General features: G+C 46.9%; 1 protein-coding gene across 3 annotated transcripts in view; it reads right to left on the bottom strand.

The window, feature by feature from the left end:
• Window positions 1–216: 216 nt before the first annotated feature.
• Window positions 217–17,036, bottom strand: part of IL36B (interleukin 36 beta) — a 31,850-nt gene continuing 15,030 nt past the window's right edge. Inside the window, exons 2-7 of one of the 3 annotated variants that reach the window (XM_081068670.1) lie at window positions 10,978–11,622; window positions 7,145–7,231; window positions 6,304–6,391; window positions 5,179–5,286; window positions 2,614–2,753; window positions 217–2,017 (exon numbers count right to left, since the gene is read on the bottom strand). In XM_081068670.1, coding sequence (XP_080924796.1) covers window positions 1,790–2,017; window positions 2,614–2,753; window positions 5,179–5,286; window positions 6,304–6,319 — 492 coding nt within the window. In that variant the 5' untranslated portion in view covers window positions 6,320–6,391; window positions 7,145–7,231; window positions 10,978–11,622 and the 3' untranslated portion in view covers window positions 217–1,789. The remainder of the gene's footprint in view (window positions 2,018–2,613; window positions 2,754–5,178; window positions 5,287–6,303; window positions 6,392–7,144; window positions 7,232–10,977; window positions 11,623–17,036) is intronic. The other 2 variants (XM_081068671.1, XM_081068669.1) reach the window with 2 other exon arrangements.

Genomic DNA, 17,036 nt, shown 5'->3' with positions numbered 1-17,036 from the left:
TAAGGTTTATTGTAACACAGCTTTGCTCACTGACTTCTGTCACAGGAGAAGTAAAGTGTCATGGACCTCAAAGAAGACGAGGTGTGGCATCTGGTTGGGGAGATGATGAGAGGTCTCTACACACTTCAGACAGGTGTGGGGTGCTTGGAGACACGGGCAGGAGAGATAGTGAGAGTGAGAATGTTTGACATGTTTGCAAAAGCACGAGAACAGATGTGGAGGGAAGAAGCTCATTTTAATCGAGTTGTCTCAGCCTAGGTTTACACCAGAAAGTAGAGCCTGACACAAGGGTTAGCATGCGGGATGGTGAGACATAACCCCAGAGAACAGGAGTGGGGCCTGGGGAAACCGAGACAGGGAGAAGAAGAAGGCCAATGCAAGAATGTGCTCTTGGGCTCAGTGCTGCCATGGGTGACGATGACTCAGTCCTGCTGGGACCATCTGAAGGCCATGTAGATGGAACGCATGTCCGCATTGCCCACGGAGTGCTGGAAGAGGTAGGACTGCCCCACCCATGGCCCTCTCCAACCAGTGAAGGGTTCCCCACAGAGCAGCCCCCTCCTTACTTCCAGGTTTGTGCATGTGTGACTGCAAGCGTCCTTCCCCAGGTGTCCCAGGAGGCCCAGAGTAGGGAGAGAGAGATGGCTGGTGCAGAGGACACAGTGTGCTGTTGGGTTAAAGCTACTTGAAGCACCACAGTGAATGGAGGAAAGAAAAGGCAGACTAACAGGCTGTCAGGTGAGGTGCAAGTGTTACCCGTGGAGCAGCAGGGGGCAATGCCAGGAGAACAGGCCTTAGAACAGATTATGCTGAGACCCGTCGCAACACCTGAAACTCCTGTTTGTCACGTGCAAAGAAAGGCAAATTCTCCTGAAGGAAAAGCCCACGTGCTCACAGTCATGTCCAGGATGTCACAGTAAGTTGCAGCCAATGTGTGATAGGTGAAGTCAGTTTGTAGATTGTATCACAGGCTTCAACTAAAGTAACCTCACAAAATGGACAAGGGGCTTAAAAGCATCCTAAGAAAGAAACTGTTAGTAAAATTACATAACAATTGTCACCCCAATAAATTAAATTTTAAAAAAAGAAAGAAACTGTTGATTGGAACTTCAAAAATCTCATAGTTGATGCTTTAGATAGTAGAAATAAGGGCAATACAAAAAGTTCTGAGAAGCTTCAGGAAAATATATCCAAACTGATATAAATGATTCTTTGAAATATGAATCGATTTGCTTTCACTATTGTTAACAAGCTTAAGCAAAGAATATGCTATGGGTAAAATGATTAACGAATGATTTAAAAATCTGTCAGGATTACTGACATGTGGAATTTTAATTTCACATTCATCTGATTCCTCAGACTTATCTCTGGGACACATATTACAATATTTATAATGCACATGCCTAGAATTAATAAATAACATTTTTATCGAAAGGACTACATGAACAAATGTTTGGCATTCGTATGTCTAGGCGGTGGGTTGGCAAGAGGAATAGGACAAGAGGGTGCGTACAAGGGAGCAGCACTAGGGATACTGACGTCACTGGACTTGGCAGGTACGTGGATGGTGGGACACGACCAGGAAAGAATAAAAAACGACTCTCAAGTTTCACACGGGGACCACATTCAAAGGGGGCACACGGCGCACAAGTGCACGTCTCGAGGAGGTGGTCAGGGCAATAAGCACAAGGTGGGCGGCGGACTAGGGCTGTGTGGTCCCAAGACGACCTACTGTTTTCAGACAGAAGGTTCTCTGGCTGCTTGACCCTTTTCCTGGAACCAGCACCCACTACCTAGGCCTGATTAACTCCTCAGGGCTGAAATAGAAATTGGTGTTGTAGGTTTTTCCCCTCTCGTTGGTGAGGATGACAGGCTGTCCCACCGTGGAGGAAGTGGCTATGAACCAGCCAGGGTAGGCCACTGACTGGAAGGTGGAAGTTGAGCCCTCGATGCCTCGTAGAAACAGAAAGGGCTTTTGTGCACTCTTTTCCTCGTGCAGGTCTATGATCTTCTTCTCCTAGGAGCAGGACAGAGGCCTGTTGCAGCAGGTTATTGAAAGGAGGGTGCTAAGCTAACTCAGCCCTCAAGTGACCACTCTCCCCAGGCAAGGGTCAGGCAGAGGGCAGGAGGGTGCACGTGTCACAATAGGCCTCCCTCTGTTTCCCAACAGCGTGCCAACCCCCAGAATCCCACACCACCAGGGGGGTCTGCTCCTTCGAGGGGGCACTTGATGCCCTGAGAACAGAGGGGTTCACTGCCTCACTGGTGCCCCTGTGGGCATGTCTGCAGCTCAGGCCGGTGGGCTTGCCCATTGCAGCTTCTATTACAGCAGAAAGATGGCTTCATGATGGCAAATGCTGCTGTCAAGGCAAGGACCCAGATTAAGTGTCCCCTTGTCTCCTCTGCTTACATGGAAGAGGAGTTTTGGGGACGAGGAATGGATGCCGTGACATTACAGTAAGTGTTAACAGCTGGGGGTCATCCAAGTCAGGTCTCCTTCCTTACCCTGAATCATCTAGGATTGCACAAATGTTACTTTCACTCAGCGGTATACCCAATGAAATAAAACGTCCATGTCCCAGCACTTCTCTCCTTAGCTGCACAACCACTCACCTTAAGCTGCAAAGTCGGATGGCCCTGAATTTCCGCACAGAAGAGGCAGAGGTCGACACCCTTGAGTCCCAGGTATAGTAGGCTGCCCTTTTGTTCATCGTGGGACTCTGTGTCTGTGCATGGTACTGAGCAAATAGTGACTGGAACAGAGACAAGAACAGGTGTTTGGCTCCAAGCAACGGGACACCTGCCTGACACATGGCTGCTCCTCCCACCAGGGTGCTGACCAGCCAGGCTCCCCAGTGAGCCACGTGGTACAAATCCTGTGTCATGAGCGACATCCATTCTCCTTTCTCTCCTTAGTGTAGAAGCCAGGTGTCACCAGGGCACATTGCTTCCCAAAAATAAAAACAGAATTGCCCACCACACTTACAGCTAATTTTGATCTCATGCTTAAGTTGTAGCTGATGGGCTGTCTGTGGAAGTACTGGGTGGGATTTCTAAGGAGCTCCTTCAAGGGGAGCTGACTCAGCTGGAAGGACCATCCCTGTGCCCACGTCTTCCTGCTGGACACTCTGCTGGGGTTGAGGTTACCTCGGGGTTGCTAGGGCACCAGGGCCGCAGCACACTGGCCTCAGTCCACTCTCAGCCTTCCTCCACATGAGAAAGAACAAAACTTTATCCTGTGGAAGTTCCAGTTACGTGGCTGTCTGTCGCCATCAGCTGAAGTTAGTTCCCGCTAAGTGAGCCCAGGAACCCAGGCGGGGTGGGGAGCAGGGAACTCATGCACCCCGCCCTGAGGACGAGGCTCTGTGCACGCATGGACAGTCAGCTGAGGACATGGGAGATGCTGTCAGTGCCCCACAGAAAGTAAGGAGAAAGAAGTAAGCAGAGTAACAGCAGAGCCACAGTCAATTACAACGGCTTCTTTGGGGGAAGTGATCAAAGCTTGGGACAGTGGGACAGAGACCAAATTCAGGTAGAAGAATCCAGAAAGACCTCTCTATTCAGATGAAGTCCACCCAGAGTCTTAAAGCTAAGAGGAAGCTAATAAATGAGGAGATGGGGGCAGGGGACTGGAGAGGGTTCGGGGGAGAGTGTTACAGGTAAAGGCCGACGTGGGAAAGAGCATGTTAAGTTCAAGACTGCAAAGACTGATGAGCCTGAGACCCCCATCTCCTACCCCCAATTCACCAGCACATAGGAATGACACTCTTAATTAACACAGTAAGGTCACTTGTGATACTCTGCCTGCGGACGATGGAAAGCTGCACAAACGGGAGTGTCAGCAAGGACGTGGTGGCTGTGGTCCAGGTCATCTTAGAAATGAGGCCTACTTTGCACAGACTCATCAGTTTTTGTGATGGCCTGGATGGAGACTGAGGAGAAGGAGGAATCGAGTCTGTGCCTGCATTTCTGGCTCAGGCACAGGATGACGGTAGTGCCAGTCACTGGGGCGGGGAAGAGTGGGTCCAGCAGCAGTTCTGAGAAGTCAGATCCACAGTTGTACTTGGGACAGATAAAATTAGAGGTGTCTGAGAGGACATGAAAGGGGCATAGCTAAAAATGTTTGGAGGAGACAGCAGGGCTGGCAGAGGTGACAGACGTGGTGCATCAATCCTGGAAACTGGCTCATAGTCCCTCAGGGGATTATCGTGTGCTTGCAGACGGAGCTCTGAGGGTCCCCAACACTGAGGCATTTTACAGAGAAAGTGGAGTCAGAAAGGAGGGTGCGGGGGAGGACCAGTGAGCCACAGACAATGTTCTTACAGAAAGAAAATGGGGAGTGTTCAGAACAGAAAGTGTTGTCAACCGTGCTGACTGCCCATGAGGAAGCACATGTGAGTGCACAGGGCGTGTGTGCTGACCTTGGAAAGCTCAGCTTGGGGGTGTAGCCAAAAACCATTTCAGAAGCCGAATGTTTTCATGCAAGCATAAAGAGGGGCAAACGGGAGGCAGACAATGTGGCCAGTTCCTCCGAGGACCGTGGCTGTGGCTGGTACACAGAACGGTATTCAGGTCAGTGTGTAGGAACACACAGTGACAACAGGCATCAAACGTGAGCATCAAGACAAGCTTTTTAGCATTAAGCTTGGAAATGTCACATGAGAGCATGTCTGCCAGTGAGAGAAAGGAACAAGTGGACAGACAAAGGTGGGTTATGCAGGGACCAGAGAAATGGGATCGAACACTGAAGTCCCAGGAAGGGAGAGGGCTCAGTTGGACTGACTTCCCCAGCTCTATTGAGGCATAATTGACATGAGATGGATTGACTTTTGATGGATGAAGGAATATGCTCTTATTACTAGAAGAGAGGACCCCCGGCAAGACAGTGTGTAGCAAAGGTTGAAATTTAAGAGAGAAGCTCCAAGGACATGGTCAGCTGCTGATTGAATGGACAGTTCCTTTAATTAAGGACAGCTGTCTGTCCCTCACACCTCAATTCTAGCTACAGGGTTCACTTTGTGGGAGGGAAGTACTATGAGCTTTCTTGTACTTTCTGTGGACACTGAGCTGGGGCCCAGAAGTAGGAGAGGCCATAGCTAGGCCTATGCAAGCTTAGCGCCAACCCCAGTGGAGCTGGCATCCCTTTGAGAGGCAATAGTGGCTGTGATTGTAACTCACCAGGTTTGACGTTGCTGCTAAAAGGAACTGAGAATAAAACGTTTCCCTTCAGGACCCACACCATCTGTAGAGAATCACGAATTCTATGGGATTCTGGAATTTCCACCTCTGCCAGGTGACAGACAAGCACAAAACATACATGAGGTTATTATAAACCTCAGGACTCTGGCTGCATCCTGGTAATACAGTGGTCAACCTACCCCCCACCCCAATCCATGGTTTTGCTTCCCACAGCTTCAGTTACCATTGGTCAACTGTGATCTGAAAATATTAAATGGAAAGTTACAGAAACAAACAAGTCATAAGCTTTTTTTTTCTTATTAGTTTCAGGTGTATTGCACACCATTCTAAGTAGTGTGATGAAATGTTGCACTATCCTGTTCCATCCCTCCTGGGATGTGACTCATCCCTTTATCCAGTGTCTCCACTCCTTGCCCCGTAGTCACTTGGTAGCTGCTTGGGTTACCAGCTTTCCTGTAGCAGTGTCACAGTGCTGTGGTCAAGTCACCCTTCATAATGGCCCCAAAGTGCAAAAGCAGTGATACTGGCCATTCGGATATGCCAAAGAGAAGCCATAAAGTGCTTCCTTTCAGTGACAAGGTGACTATGTACAGTCATATAATATAGATAGGGTTTGGTATTATCTGTGGTCTTGGGCATCCCCCGCGGATAAGGCTTTTGAACTCCTGGGGTAGGTTTACTGCTCTAAGAGGCTCTATAATGGGAACGGCAAGGCTGCTTTCTGGACATAAGTGTCTGAAAGGATTTACACGCATTCATGGTCCTCAGAGATTTTTCAAAACTTGCCTTTTTTCTAGGGTATCAGTGACCTGTCTTTTCTGATTGATAGTTTCTGGGCACAAGCAAACCCAACAATATTTAAATTGGTCATCAATATGTTTGCTTTTTTCCTTTACCCTCTTAATCAAAATAAAGAAACAATTCTAAATGCACATAATAAGACAAGAGCTAAATGCACTGAGATTTTCAAGTGCAGGCTTCATGATCTGAGTATTTTAGCAAATACATCTGTAGCTGAGCACATGGCAGGGAGCTGTGTGCCCTATTGTCGTTAGTGAGGCAGGATGGAGACATTTCCAAGCTGCTTTGTTACTCATCACTTACTTTGTGGGGTGGCCATGCTGGCTTCAGGGCTCTCTGTAAAGAGGACAAGGTAGAGCAAATGGTGGCAAAGAGGTTGTCAGCAGTGGGTCTTGTGAAGAAAAGAGGAAAGAAAAATATATTATTCGTTGCTCCCCCCACCTCTGGGAATTTCATGCAAAAATTCTTTTGAGGGAGGTGCCAGATGCAGACTTGAGACTAAGGATGGGACAGCATGTTCCAAAGTCCAGACAACTCCAAACAGAAGCTGCCATTTCCTCCCTGGCTTCTGGTGGTACTGGCTGGGCAACAGCTGATGACCTTGAGGTGCCCTCTAGCCATCACACCTGGGATTGCAGGAGGCTCTGCAGCACCCTCCCCAGGGACGTCCCCAGCACCCTCCTCTGGGTTTTGACAGGGGAAGGGACAGTGTGTGTCCATCCCCATTCAGCCACCAGTTATCCTGCCTTCAAGCTTGAGCGCCTGAAACACCTGGCAGCAAACCTGCATGAACCTTACCGCCCCCACCCCCCACCCAGATAGGCATTTCGGTGGGTTCTGCCCACGGGCATCCACAGGCTCATTGTCACTGCCAGGAGACATCTGTCTCTGGGCTTCTGCTTATGGCACCAGGACAGCTCCCTGAGGAGACCACAGACCCGTGTCAAGCACCAGTTGTTGACCTCCTTCCCTGCCGCAGGGCCTTTGGGGCCTGATTCTGTGGTCATCCCTAGTGAGGCAGCCCGCAGCCCCCACACCATGAAGCAACCCCAGCTGCTCTGATGCCCTGTGCCGTAGACACCAGATCCTGGGCCCAGCGGCTCCGCAGGGCTGGACACCATGCAGTCAAAGAAGTGGAAGTTACCTTTGTCCAGAGACGTTCTCATCCCTGGGCCAGCATTAGGCTCCACCTGCATGTGAGGGCTCTGGAAAGCTGTCCAGGACTTTGGGCCTTTTAATGAGCAAGGAAAGAGGAAGGTTATTTCCTGGTTCTGGGTGTGTCCACATTGTCAAGGAAGCTGTGTAGTACAGATTCCTGTGGGGTGTCAACAAGTGATTGGAGGCAACACAGGTGTGGCCAGTGTCAGGTCCTGGAGAAACCAGGGCAGATCAATTGGCAGGAAACAACAGTGAAGAAACACAGATGAGGTCAGATGCCTCCCTAGGGAGGTCTTCCTTCTGGATTGCCCTGGGACACAGGAGACTCCTGATAAAAGCAAACTTGCACTTTAAGGAAATTGACCAGGGAGCTGGGAGGTCTATGGCTGGAGCTGGGCTTCCTGTTACTCTCTAGTCCTGACTCCCTGTGAAACTTTATAGTTCTAACTTCCTGCAGGGTGGGGAGTGTGTGTGTGTGTGTGAACGCGCTAGAGGCCTATTTGTCTATGTTGTCTGAGTACTTGTGGCACATCAGCTTGAATTCTTCAGAAAAGAAGATGTCCTTTCAGACAAAGACTGGTCTTCACCTAACGTGCATTTGGAGATAGAGGTTATTTCTACTGAAATTGGTCAGTCTTGGCCAATATTAAACTGTGCCGTCTCAATGAAAAAGTGAGAAGAGTGCCACCCAGCTCCGCCTATAACTTGACTCCCTAGGAGTTATTTCCCTGGAACTGGCGTTTAGCCTTCGGCCTGGTTCTCAGTGATCAGACTGTTCCAGAGTGAGGGGGGCTGAAGCCCTGCAGGTTGCTCGAGTTGTGAGCTGTTTCAGGCCTAGTATTAAAAATGAGATCTCTGCTGTCTAAGCCTTCTAAAACTGTCCCTCCAATGGGACACCAGCCGAGTATGTGTTTAAAACCTGTGGGGAGTTTTTGTGCATGTATTTAACTAAATGGACTAAGAGTAATTTAGAAAATCAATGGCCATTTTGGGGAACTTTTGAGATTATGAAACTTGATTTTCTTAAAACTAAATTGGATAATAACAGCACTGTAATTAAGAAAGAGGAATGGAATGCCTATTTTGAGTGGTATATTGAGGCTTCCAAACAAGACCATGAATTTAAAATTGCCCATTTAGAAAATAAAGTCTCAAAGTTAACAAGGGCTGCTAAAAATTCAAAAAGAGCCAAAATGGGCCCTGAAACCTCGTGCTCTTCCTCCACAGCATGGTCTTGCCCTCCCCGCACTCCTCTTTTGTCTCAAGCTCCGCCTCCAACACCATCTTGTCTTTCTCTGCTGCCTCTTCTATCTTCAGCTCAGTTCCCAGCAGCACATTCTCTTGAATCTTTTTTTTCTTCTTCCTCAGAACTTATCAGTACTTTCCCATTTAAGATTAACCCCCTGGAGATCCTAATAAACCCTACGTCTCTTATGTCCCCTGACTAAAGCTGAGTTACGAGCCATTGTAAAGGAATTCCCTAAAGTAACTGAGAACTCTAATAAGTTTGCTGAGGAATTTGATATTACTATTCAGTCCCACCAGCCTGGGTTTTCTGATTCATATCAGCTAATTAATATGTTAGTTGATGAAGACCAAACTAGAAATTGGATGAGGATTGCCAGATGAGAGCATCCTTCCAATTATTGGGAGGAAGCCAGGGAACTTGCTTGAAAACTACATCGACCAATTCCTAAGGCCTTCCCAAGGTCTATTGAGCGCAGCAAGACACACTTGCTCACAAAGGCCTAACAAATCTGTTCATGACTACTATAATAAGTTTCAGGTATTTTTTTTAAGGAAAATTCTGGTCTTCCTCCAGATGTTGACATCACACATGTATCCTTTAAATCTTTGTTTGTTGAGGGGCTAAATAAAGACCTTTCCATTCTGATTAGGAGATCCAGGATGGGATGAAGAACTATGGCTACCCTACACTTGGTAAATTTCGCCAATGAGCTTGCCGGTACCCTAGATGAGCCATCTAAAAGTAAGATTGCCAAGACTTTTGACTTTCAGCCGTGGTAGATGAGAGGCCCCAAGGGAAACCAAAAAAAAAAAAAAACCCTTCAATTTTTTGCCACTTCTGCAAGCAGGAAAGACACTGGAAAAGGGATTTCCATCTGTTCCTTATGCCCGCCAATCCTGGACAACAGCTGTTCCTGATCCATGTACTCCCCCCTTGATGTAAGAGATGATACCCAGAGGAAGTTTTTCCTGACATTGAGGGACGAAAAGACTGAAGACTGGAAAACCTGAGACCTGAAGACCTAACTGTTGATCAATGATGCTTTTGGAGAAAAGATATTGATCAAAAGGAGGGTATGATAGAAGCAAACTGGCATTTTAAGGAAATTCACCAGGGAGCTGGGAGATCTATGGCTGGAGCTGGGCTTCCTATTACTCTCTAGTCCTGACTTCTTGTTAAACTTTATGGTTCTAACTTCCTGGGATGAGGTGGAAGGGGGAGCTGTTATATAAGGGAGGCATCTTCAGAGAGAGCTCTCTTTTGCATGTGGACAGCCAGCTGCAAGGTGCATGTTCCCACACTGCTATTGTGGTTTTGTTTTGTTTCCCTTTTTGTTTAAAAGGGCCCGAATAAACCCTTTTATTATGAACTATTTAAAAGGTTATTTTTGTCCAAATAACACACCTGAATCACTGATGGCAGGGGCTACACCTTGTTCACACCTGGTACGGGACCGTTCCAAACACCCTTTACATAACCAATATTGAGAGTTTATTGTGTGTCCACAATGTTGTAAGAGATGGACTGATTAGTCTTTTAATCCTCATGACAATCCTTTAGGGCCCACCAATCTGTATTTCTTATGTAGGAAAATAGAGATCCTGAGAGATGACAAATCTTACCCAGAGTCACATCCCGAGTTACAGGACAGCTCTCTCTGTTCTTGAGAGAACTGTTGTGTGTGGTGTGTCCTCGGGGACATGGTTCCCCATGTCCCACTCCAGCTGAGACCCACAGGTGGGTGCTGCAACCTGCAGTGTGTCTAGCTCAGGAAGCTCATGGGGTGGGAGGGACCTTGGGGACTTTGTGGCTTCCTAGTACTGAACTAGGCATCAGACTTGGCCTCAGTGTTGGCTTGAAATGAAGTCCTTATCCTTGAAGCCCAATAGTGTTAGTGAGTCCTAAATGTTAGAAATTCCTCCTCATTCTATGCCAAAGTCTGCTCAGAGCCCCTACCCAGGATGGGATGATCCCACCTTCCCAACAGTGCTACTGGATCCTTCTTAGAAATGGCAGCCTTTATGAGAACCTGCCTCACAAACTCTGAGATTCCTTTTAAATCCAAAGAATCAGTGTTATGGCCATGACTCTCCATGTCCATCATCCTGTCCATCACAGAGCAACGGAGATGGTGAAGTGTGTATTGCACAGGCTTCCCTCTTTGTGAGGCTCAGGGAGACGACTGCAATTGCTTCATCCAAACCAGTGGACCCAGCAGCTTCATGGACATGAGCTGAACCCATAAGGGGTCAGCTTCCTGTCTGGTCTCTTCTTGCTGATGGGATCATCTGCTTCTTCCTGTTGTGAGTCACAAGGTCCTGACACGACACCAGGAAGCAACAGGTCTAAAAACAGCAGACTTGGGTAGCAAATGACAGACTCACCACACTTTTCTCTTATTTGGGGCATTTTTAGCAAGTATGTTTAGAGTTTTTGTAAAGGTGCCATATTGTAGCCACGTGGCCTCTGGGAGAAGACACATAGGTTGGCCAACACCTAGGTCTCCACGTGGATATAATAGGGGGGGCAGCTAGATGGCCTTGTGTGCAAAGCCCGACCACAGATCCTACCTTCCTATTGCAGGCTGGGATTTGCCTGCTTATCCCTGTTAGCCTGGCTCCCTCTTCTGAAAAATGACATAACGGTGGCCACTCGTCTCCCTTGCTGACCAGGTTGGTATGACAATGTTCACTTTACAAGCACTTCACAGCCAGAATGGAGGGACCAGGGCATAACTGCTGGTTCAAAGCACAATCTCCAAATGCACGGTGACCATAAGTCATCCCTTGTATCATGGGGGATTGTTCCAAGACCCCCGCAGACACCAAAATATGCAGGTGCTCAAGTCCCTCCTATAAAACGGTGTGGAACTTGGATTTGCACACAGGGGACAGCAGGGCGTGCCTGCACATCACCTTACGCACACAGATCCAGGGTTTGGCACGTGGCAAGTTCAAGTTTGCTTTTTGGAACTTTCTGGGATTTTTTTTTTCAAATTTTGTCTATCTGGTTGACTCCATGGATGTGAATCCCTCAGTTACAGAGGACCGAAGGCTGAGTAAACCCAAAGCCCATGGTGTGGTTCTCCCCAGTTCTCTCCTGGGTAACTCTCCTGGGTAATAATGAGGGGACACTCTTCTTTGGAGCAGGTGGTTATAATGGAACAGAAAGGGCTGCATAGCTTGGTTTGGTGGCACAGACCGATGTGTCCCATCCTGAAAGACAAGAAGGAGGCCCGGGGTTAAATGTAACTGCCTGATAGCCCACATTCTTTACAACCTGGCAGAGCTGCTGTCCAAGCCAGCCATCCCACTCCTGAGCACAGGCCCTAAGATCTCTATTTCCTATGGGATTAAACATCAGAGCCCAAGATACTTTGTATGTTCAGGTTATGCTTGGAACCTTAGGCTACAAAATTCAATGGTTCTTAACGTAAGACTTTGGAAGAAGATGTTGTTGACATAAATGCTTCTGAGAACACTGGTGTAGTCATGACCTGTGGCCTGGAAATGGAGACACCCAAAGAATATCTACATAGAATTTGCCATTAATTTTCATTAAAACATAGTTGCTTTATGTCAGGTCTCTTCAGCTGCAGGCCTACCGGCATCTAGGCATGATGACCCTCTGTCATCGGGACCGTCCTGTATATGGTGGGATGTTGAGCAGCTTCCCTGACCTCTACCCACTAGAGACCAGTGGCACAGCCATGGCCCCTTGTTGTGATAACCAAAAATATCTCCAGACCCTGACAAAGGTCTGGGGATCAGAACTGCACTTGGTTGAAAACCAGTGTTTTATATCTTGTCATCAAATTAAGTATCTACCTTACTCTTGTTGGATTTAGGTGAAGAGATTTTCTCTAAAACACGTGGCTTGGTTTCTGATCCCCCTATAACTTCAAGCATTTCTTAAACATTGAGAGTAGCCATTATGAAAATGTTTGCTATGTTTTATCCACATAGGGAAGGAAGGAGCTTCTGCCTCACAGGAGCCAGGCTGCTCGACACGCTGGTGGCAGAGGTTTTGATGAGGTTTCACGTGAATAAAGGTGACTGCAGCATGGGTGTAACATGTCTGGGCACCCGGAGAAAAGAGGAAACACCTAGCCTTTGGGAACAACCAGGATATTAGTCATCAGCCTTGAGTTTGAAGAGAGAAATATTATGGGACTGCCCCAGGGCTGATGACTAGATCCTGATGCTGCAAAAATGTTGTTCCAGAGAATGGAAATCTTCAGTAGGCACAAGGTGGACTGAGGAAGGGATGGGCCTCCTGAGACCTGTGTGGCTTCTGCCACTCCTGGTCCAGAGTTGCCGTATTCTCTGCCAGTCTCACCAAGAACAAACACCCCCGTGTACGGTCATCCAGCTCCTCAACTCCAGTGGGCGAGCTGCTTGTCCACTCAGGGGCACCTCACCTGGGCAAGACCAGCTCCTGGCACCCTGCCCCTCATGGACCCTTAATCAATACCCTGGACTAGTGGGGAAGGGAGCCCAGCTCCCAGATCTCCAGTGCCCTGAGTTAGCCAATGTGCACAGGTCCTCCATGCAGGAAGTTGAGGTGATGCTGTCAGTGCTCCAGTCCACCCTTTAGCCCACCTGAAATCACCTGTCACCCTCACACCTCCACGGCTCACATCTCAGGAGCAAACGTTGGACACAAGGTTCAGGCCCAATCCAAAGGTTATTTTGCTGTTTTACATTCCAAAGTTTTAAGACATAAGATGTGCAAGGTGGTACTCTGACATGGCACCTCCTACTCCATTTTAAAATGGTACTGTTTATATTATTGTTTACGTTACCATAAAAATGTACAACACACTGTTAAAGGTAAGTATACAGTCAATTTCAGAATACTCTAATACTGTAATTTGGGGGTGTGTTAATTCCTTAACTTGAGTATAAAGGTTAAAGGACAAAAGTACTAAATATAACTATAGCCAAAAGAATTTGTTAATGTATACACAATATAAATACAAGGCAAATTGGAGATCAAAACTATAAAATGTTGGGGGGATATTAAAAAGGTCGAGCTTTTGTATGTGATCAAAGTTAAGTTATCAGCTTAAAATACACTGTTATAGCTTTAAGATGTTTTATGTATGCCTCATTGTTACCACAAAACAACAACATACAATAGAAACACAAAAAAGTAGAGAAGGGAATCAAAGCATACCACTATGGAAAATCAATAATTCACAAAGGAAGACAGCAAGAGAGGATGAAAGGAACAAGGGAACTAAAAAACAGTCAGAAATAATTAATGAGATGGCATTAGTAAGTTCTCACTTATCAATAATTACTTTAAATGTAAATGGATTAAATTTTCCAATCAAGACAAATGTGCATTGAAAACTAAACTGTAGAGTTCCGGTCATAAAAATGGAGGCATGGGCAAACCTCTGGAAATCTCCCATGGAATTTACAACACATTAAACAACTATAACTCCACAAAAGACTCCCTGCACAGTAGACAGGCAAGACGAAGAGGCTCACTACTGAATTCACCTAAAGGTGGGCAAATTGCGTGAGCAGGGGAGGAGAGAAAGGGGAAGTGTGGAGATGGAGCTGCGTGGGAGCAGGACGCAGACCTAGCTGGGAGCTCTGAGCTCACTGCATCCCAGAATTATGGCAGCTGTGGGAAAGGGAAGGACTCGGACTGCTAGAGCTCTGCTTATGGCCCACAGGGCTGAGGGGACAGCATATAACATGGCTGACCCCAACACTCACAGAACAGACCTTGGAGCAAAGACTGAGCGAAGAAGGCTGAAAACGGTGGTTTAAGCCCTCACTGCAGAGCAGAGAACGGAAGCCTTAGGCACGGAGACTAGTCACCCCGTCCATACCCTCCCAGAGCTTGCCCTGCCCCCACCTGCACGGTTCAAGAAGCGGAAAAGTAGCAGTGTCAGATCAAAAGAACAGAACATTTGCAGTTCTGAGAACTGTGGTCCACAGACACAGATTAGCAGCCCAACTAGTTCCAGCAAAGGGGAGGGAACTGTGGAAGCAGGACCGGCTGTGGTGGTGGTCGCCGCCATTGCTCTGGGCCATCTCTCATAACTCACCCTGCCCCTGGCCCCACCTATCTGGGCAGATCCCTGCAGGAGTAAACAGAACTGCTGAAACACAAGGGCTCTGAATCTGGTGCAGGAAGAACTTTGGAACCTCAGAAGTTCTCCAAATCCCCCCACGGAGGTAGTGCTGTATGACCAAGGCCAATGTTCACAGAGGAGAAGCCTGCCTTCCAGGGATACACCATATTTGTTTACTCATTCAACAATTGATGTAATTTGGGTTTCTATATTTTGGCCCATGTGAATAGTGCTGGTATGACGTTTTGCGTAAAAGTGTTTGAATACCTGTTTTGAACTCTTTGGGGGTATATATCTATGGTCATATGGTATTTCTAGGCTTAATGGACAAATGCCAAACCATTTTCCACAGTAGCCATATCATTTCACATTACCACCAGCAATGTATGAGTGTTCCAGTTTCTCCGTATTACAACCTCATCAACACTTGACATTTTCTGTTTTTGTTGATCACAGCCTCCTTGTGTCAGTGTTGTAGTATCTCATTGTGGCTTTGATTTGCATTTCCCTGACTACTAATGTGTTAGTCTATTTGTAATAAAATGTTATAGCCTTGGTGGCTTAAATAATAGACATGTATTTCTCCACAGTTCTGGAAGTCCAAATGAAGGTGGCATTAGAGATTATATTTAATGAGGGGCAGGTAAGAGGAACCTGTTCAGCATGGTCTGTCCCTGAGGGCGTCAGTAGGTAGGCCCACCGTAAACAGAACCAAGGAGCCCACTCTCTGCACAGACTAACCATCTGGTGTCAGCCCAGGAGAGGTGCTTTTATCCTCATCCATGGGCCACCTGACTAATCCCAGCTAAGGCAATGCATATGTCACAATGGGACATCTGTATATGGTCAGTCCCCACTCCACGTGGCAGCATCCGCAGAAGTGCCTTGTCCCAAATCCTGCCCCAGAGCCATATCCCACAACAGTCCTTCCCCTTCCAGCTCTGGTCTCCATCGGTACCATACTCTGCTATGTAGAACCAGATGCCCCACTCTACAGAGGTACCATTGGGGCCCAGGGACAATAAAAAGCCTAGGGACACCTTGCCACTTAGAAGAGCAGGAAGTTCCCAAGCATCTGTCTTTTGGAGATGGTGTGTCCAAGAGATGCTGAGTGCTAGAGGGTTCAGGGATGAATGTGATTACCAAATCAAGCAGAAGGGGGTTTGGGGTCTTTGTTGGTGCCTTAAAACAGTACCCACTTGTTATACCTCACACATTTGGGGGTTAGGAATATGGTCAGTTGATCTTAACATATTGAGAAAGGTCAAGGGGATATTGGCGAATAGAGAGGATGGTCACTTATATGTCTGTCTCTCTGCCAGCTCAGGTGGGCAGGCTGGTTTCAGCGGGATGGCTAACCAGATAATCCTATGCATGTCCTCTCAGTAGGGTGATTTGGGTTTTCTGAAGTAGAGGTCAGGGATTCTAGACTGTATAAGTGTTAGTAAAGGGAAGTGCCACTTTCCCTAATATTTGGCTCTGATCTGGCACAGTTTTTTCTATGGTCTATTTATTCTACTGGTAAAAGCAGACTTCCCAATGCTGAGAGGAAGGTCTCACTACCACCTCTTAATGGGAGATGCATCAAAGACTTTGAAGCAACAATACATTTGGTGGCCACAAATTATATTCTCGAATGCAAAATATATAGACCCTATACAAAAAGTGTGGAAAAGGGTATGGTTCTTGAAATCTTACAATAAGAATTAAAGAAGCAACCCCCCCCCACACACACACATGCACAAAATAGGTAGGATTGCTGCAGGCAACACTAAATTTTAAAGGGGAGAGAATAGGAGAAGCACAGCTAGTCCACTGCAATCTAAGTGTCAGACTAGGCCAGACTGAAGGTCCTTTAATATAGCCCACACTGCTCCTGTAGCTCTTGGCTCTGCCCTATGACCAATCCTTCGGACCCAGAAGAAAATGTCCATGCAACTGAGGAGCCAGAGTCTAGAAATCCCTTTCCAATTTGTACTGTCTCTGCCCCTTTCACTTCTAATTGAATGAAATCTGTTAAAATTCCTTCCAAAGTTTGTGGTCTCTCTCTAAAACTATAATCTACTCTATTAGACATAATACACCACCACATACCTTTCTAACATGAGTTCTTCTCCCATTTGGGCCAAATCTTCAAGTGTGGTGGTTAATGTCTTTAAAACTGAAAGTGCTTTCTCATGTATTTGGAAGGCAGGGCCTTCAGAATATTAGAGAACTTTGATAAAATTTTCCATTTCAGTCATTACAAAGAACAATTCACTGACATTTTATATTCTAACAATGTTGTGCAATCACCTCTATATAATAAACTATCAAATTCCAAACCATCAAAAGGAAACCTCACATCATTGAGGAATCACTTCCCATTCTTCCCTTCCCCTAGGCCCTGGGAAACACCTGCCTTCTGCCTATATGGATTTGCCTACTCTAATGTGTCGTGTAAATAGTCACACAATGTGTCTTTTGGTGACTAGCTTCTTTCACTTACCATGTTTTCCAGACACATCCACATTGTAGTCAGCATCAGTATTTCAT

The sequence above is a fragment of the Rhinolophus hipposideros genome (assembly GCF_964194185.1).
Source record: "Rhinolophus hipposideros genome assembly, chromosome: 12".
Taxonomy (NCBI): domain Eukaryota; kingdom Metazoa; phylum Chordata; class Mammalia; order Chiroptera; family Rhinolophidae; genus Rhinolophus; species Rhinolophus hipposideros.
The sequence above is the reverse complement of the archived record's forward strand: the minus strand, read 5'-3'. Positions and strand labels throughout refer to the sequence as shown.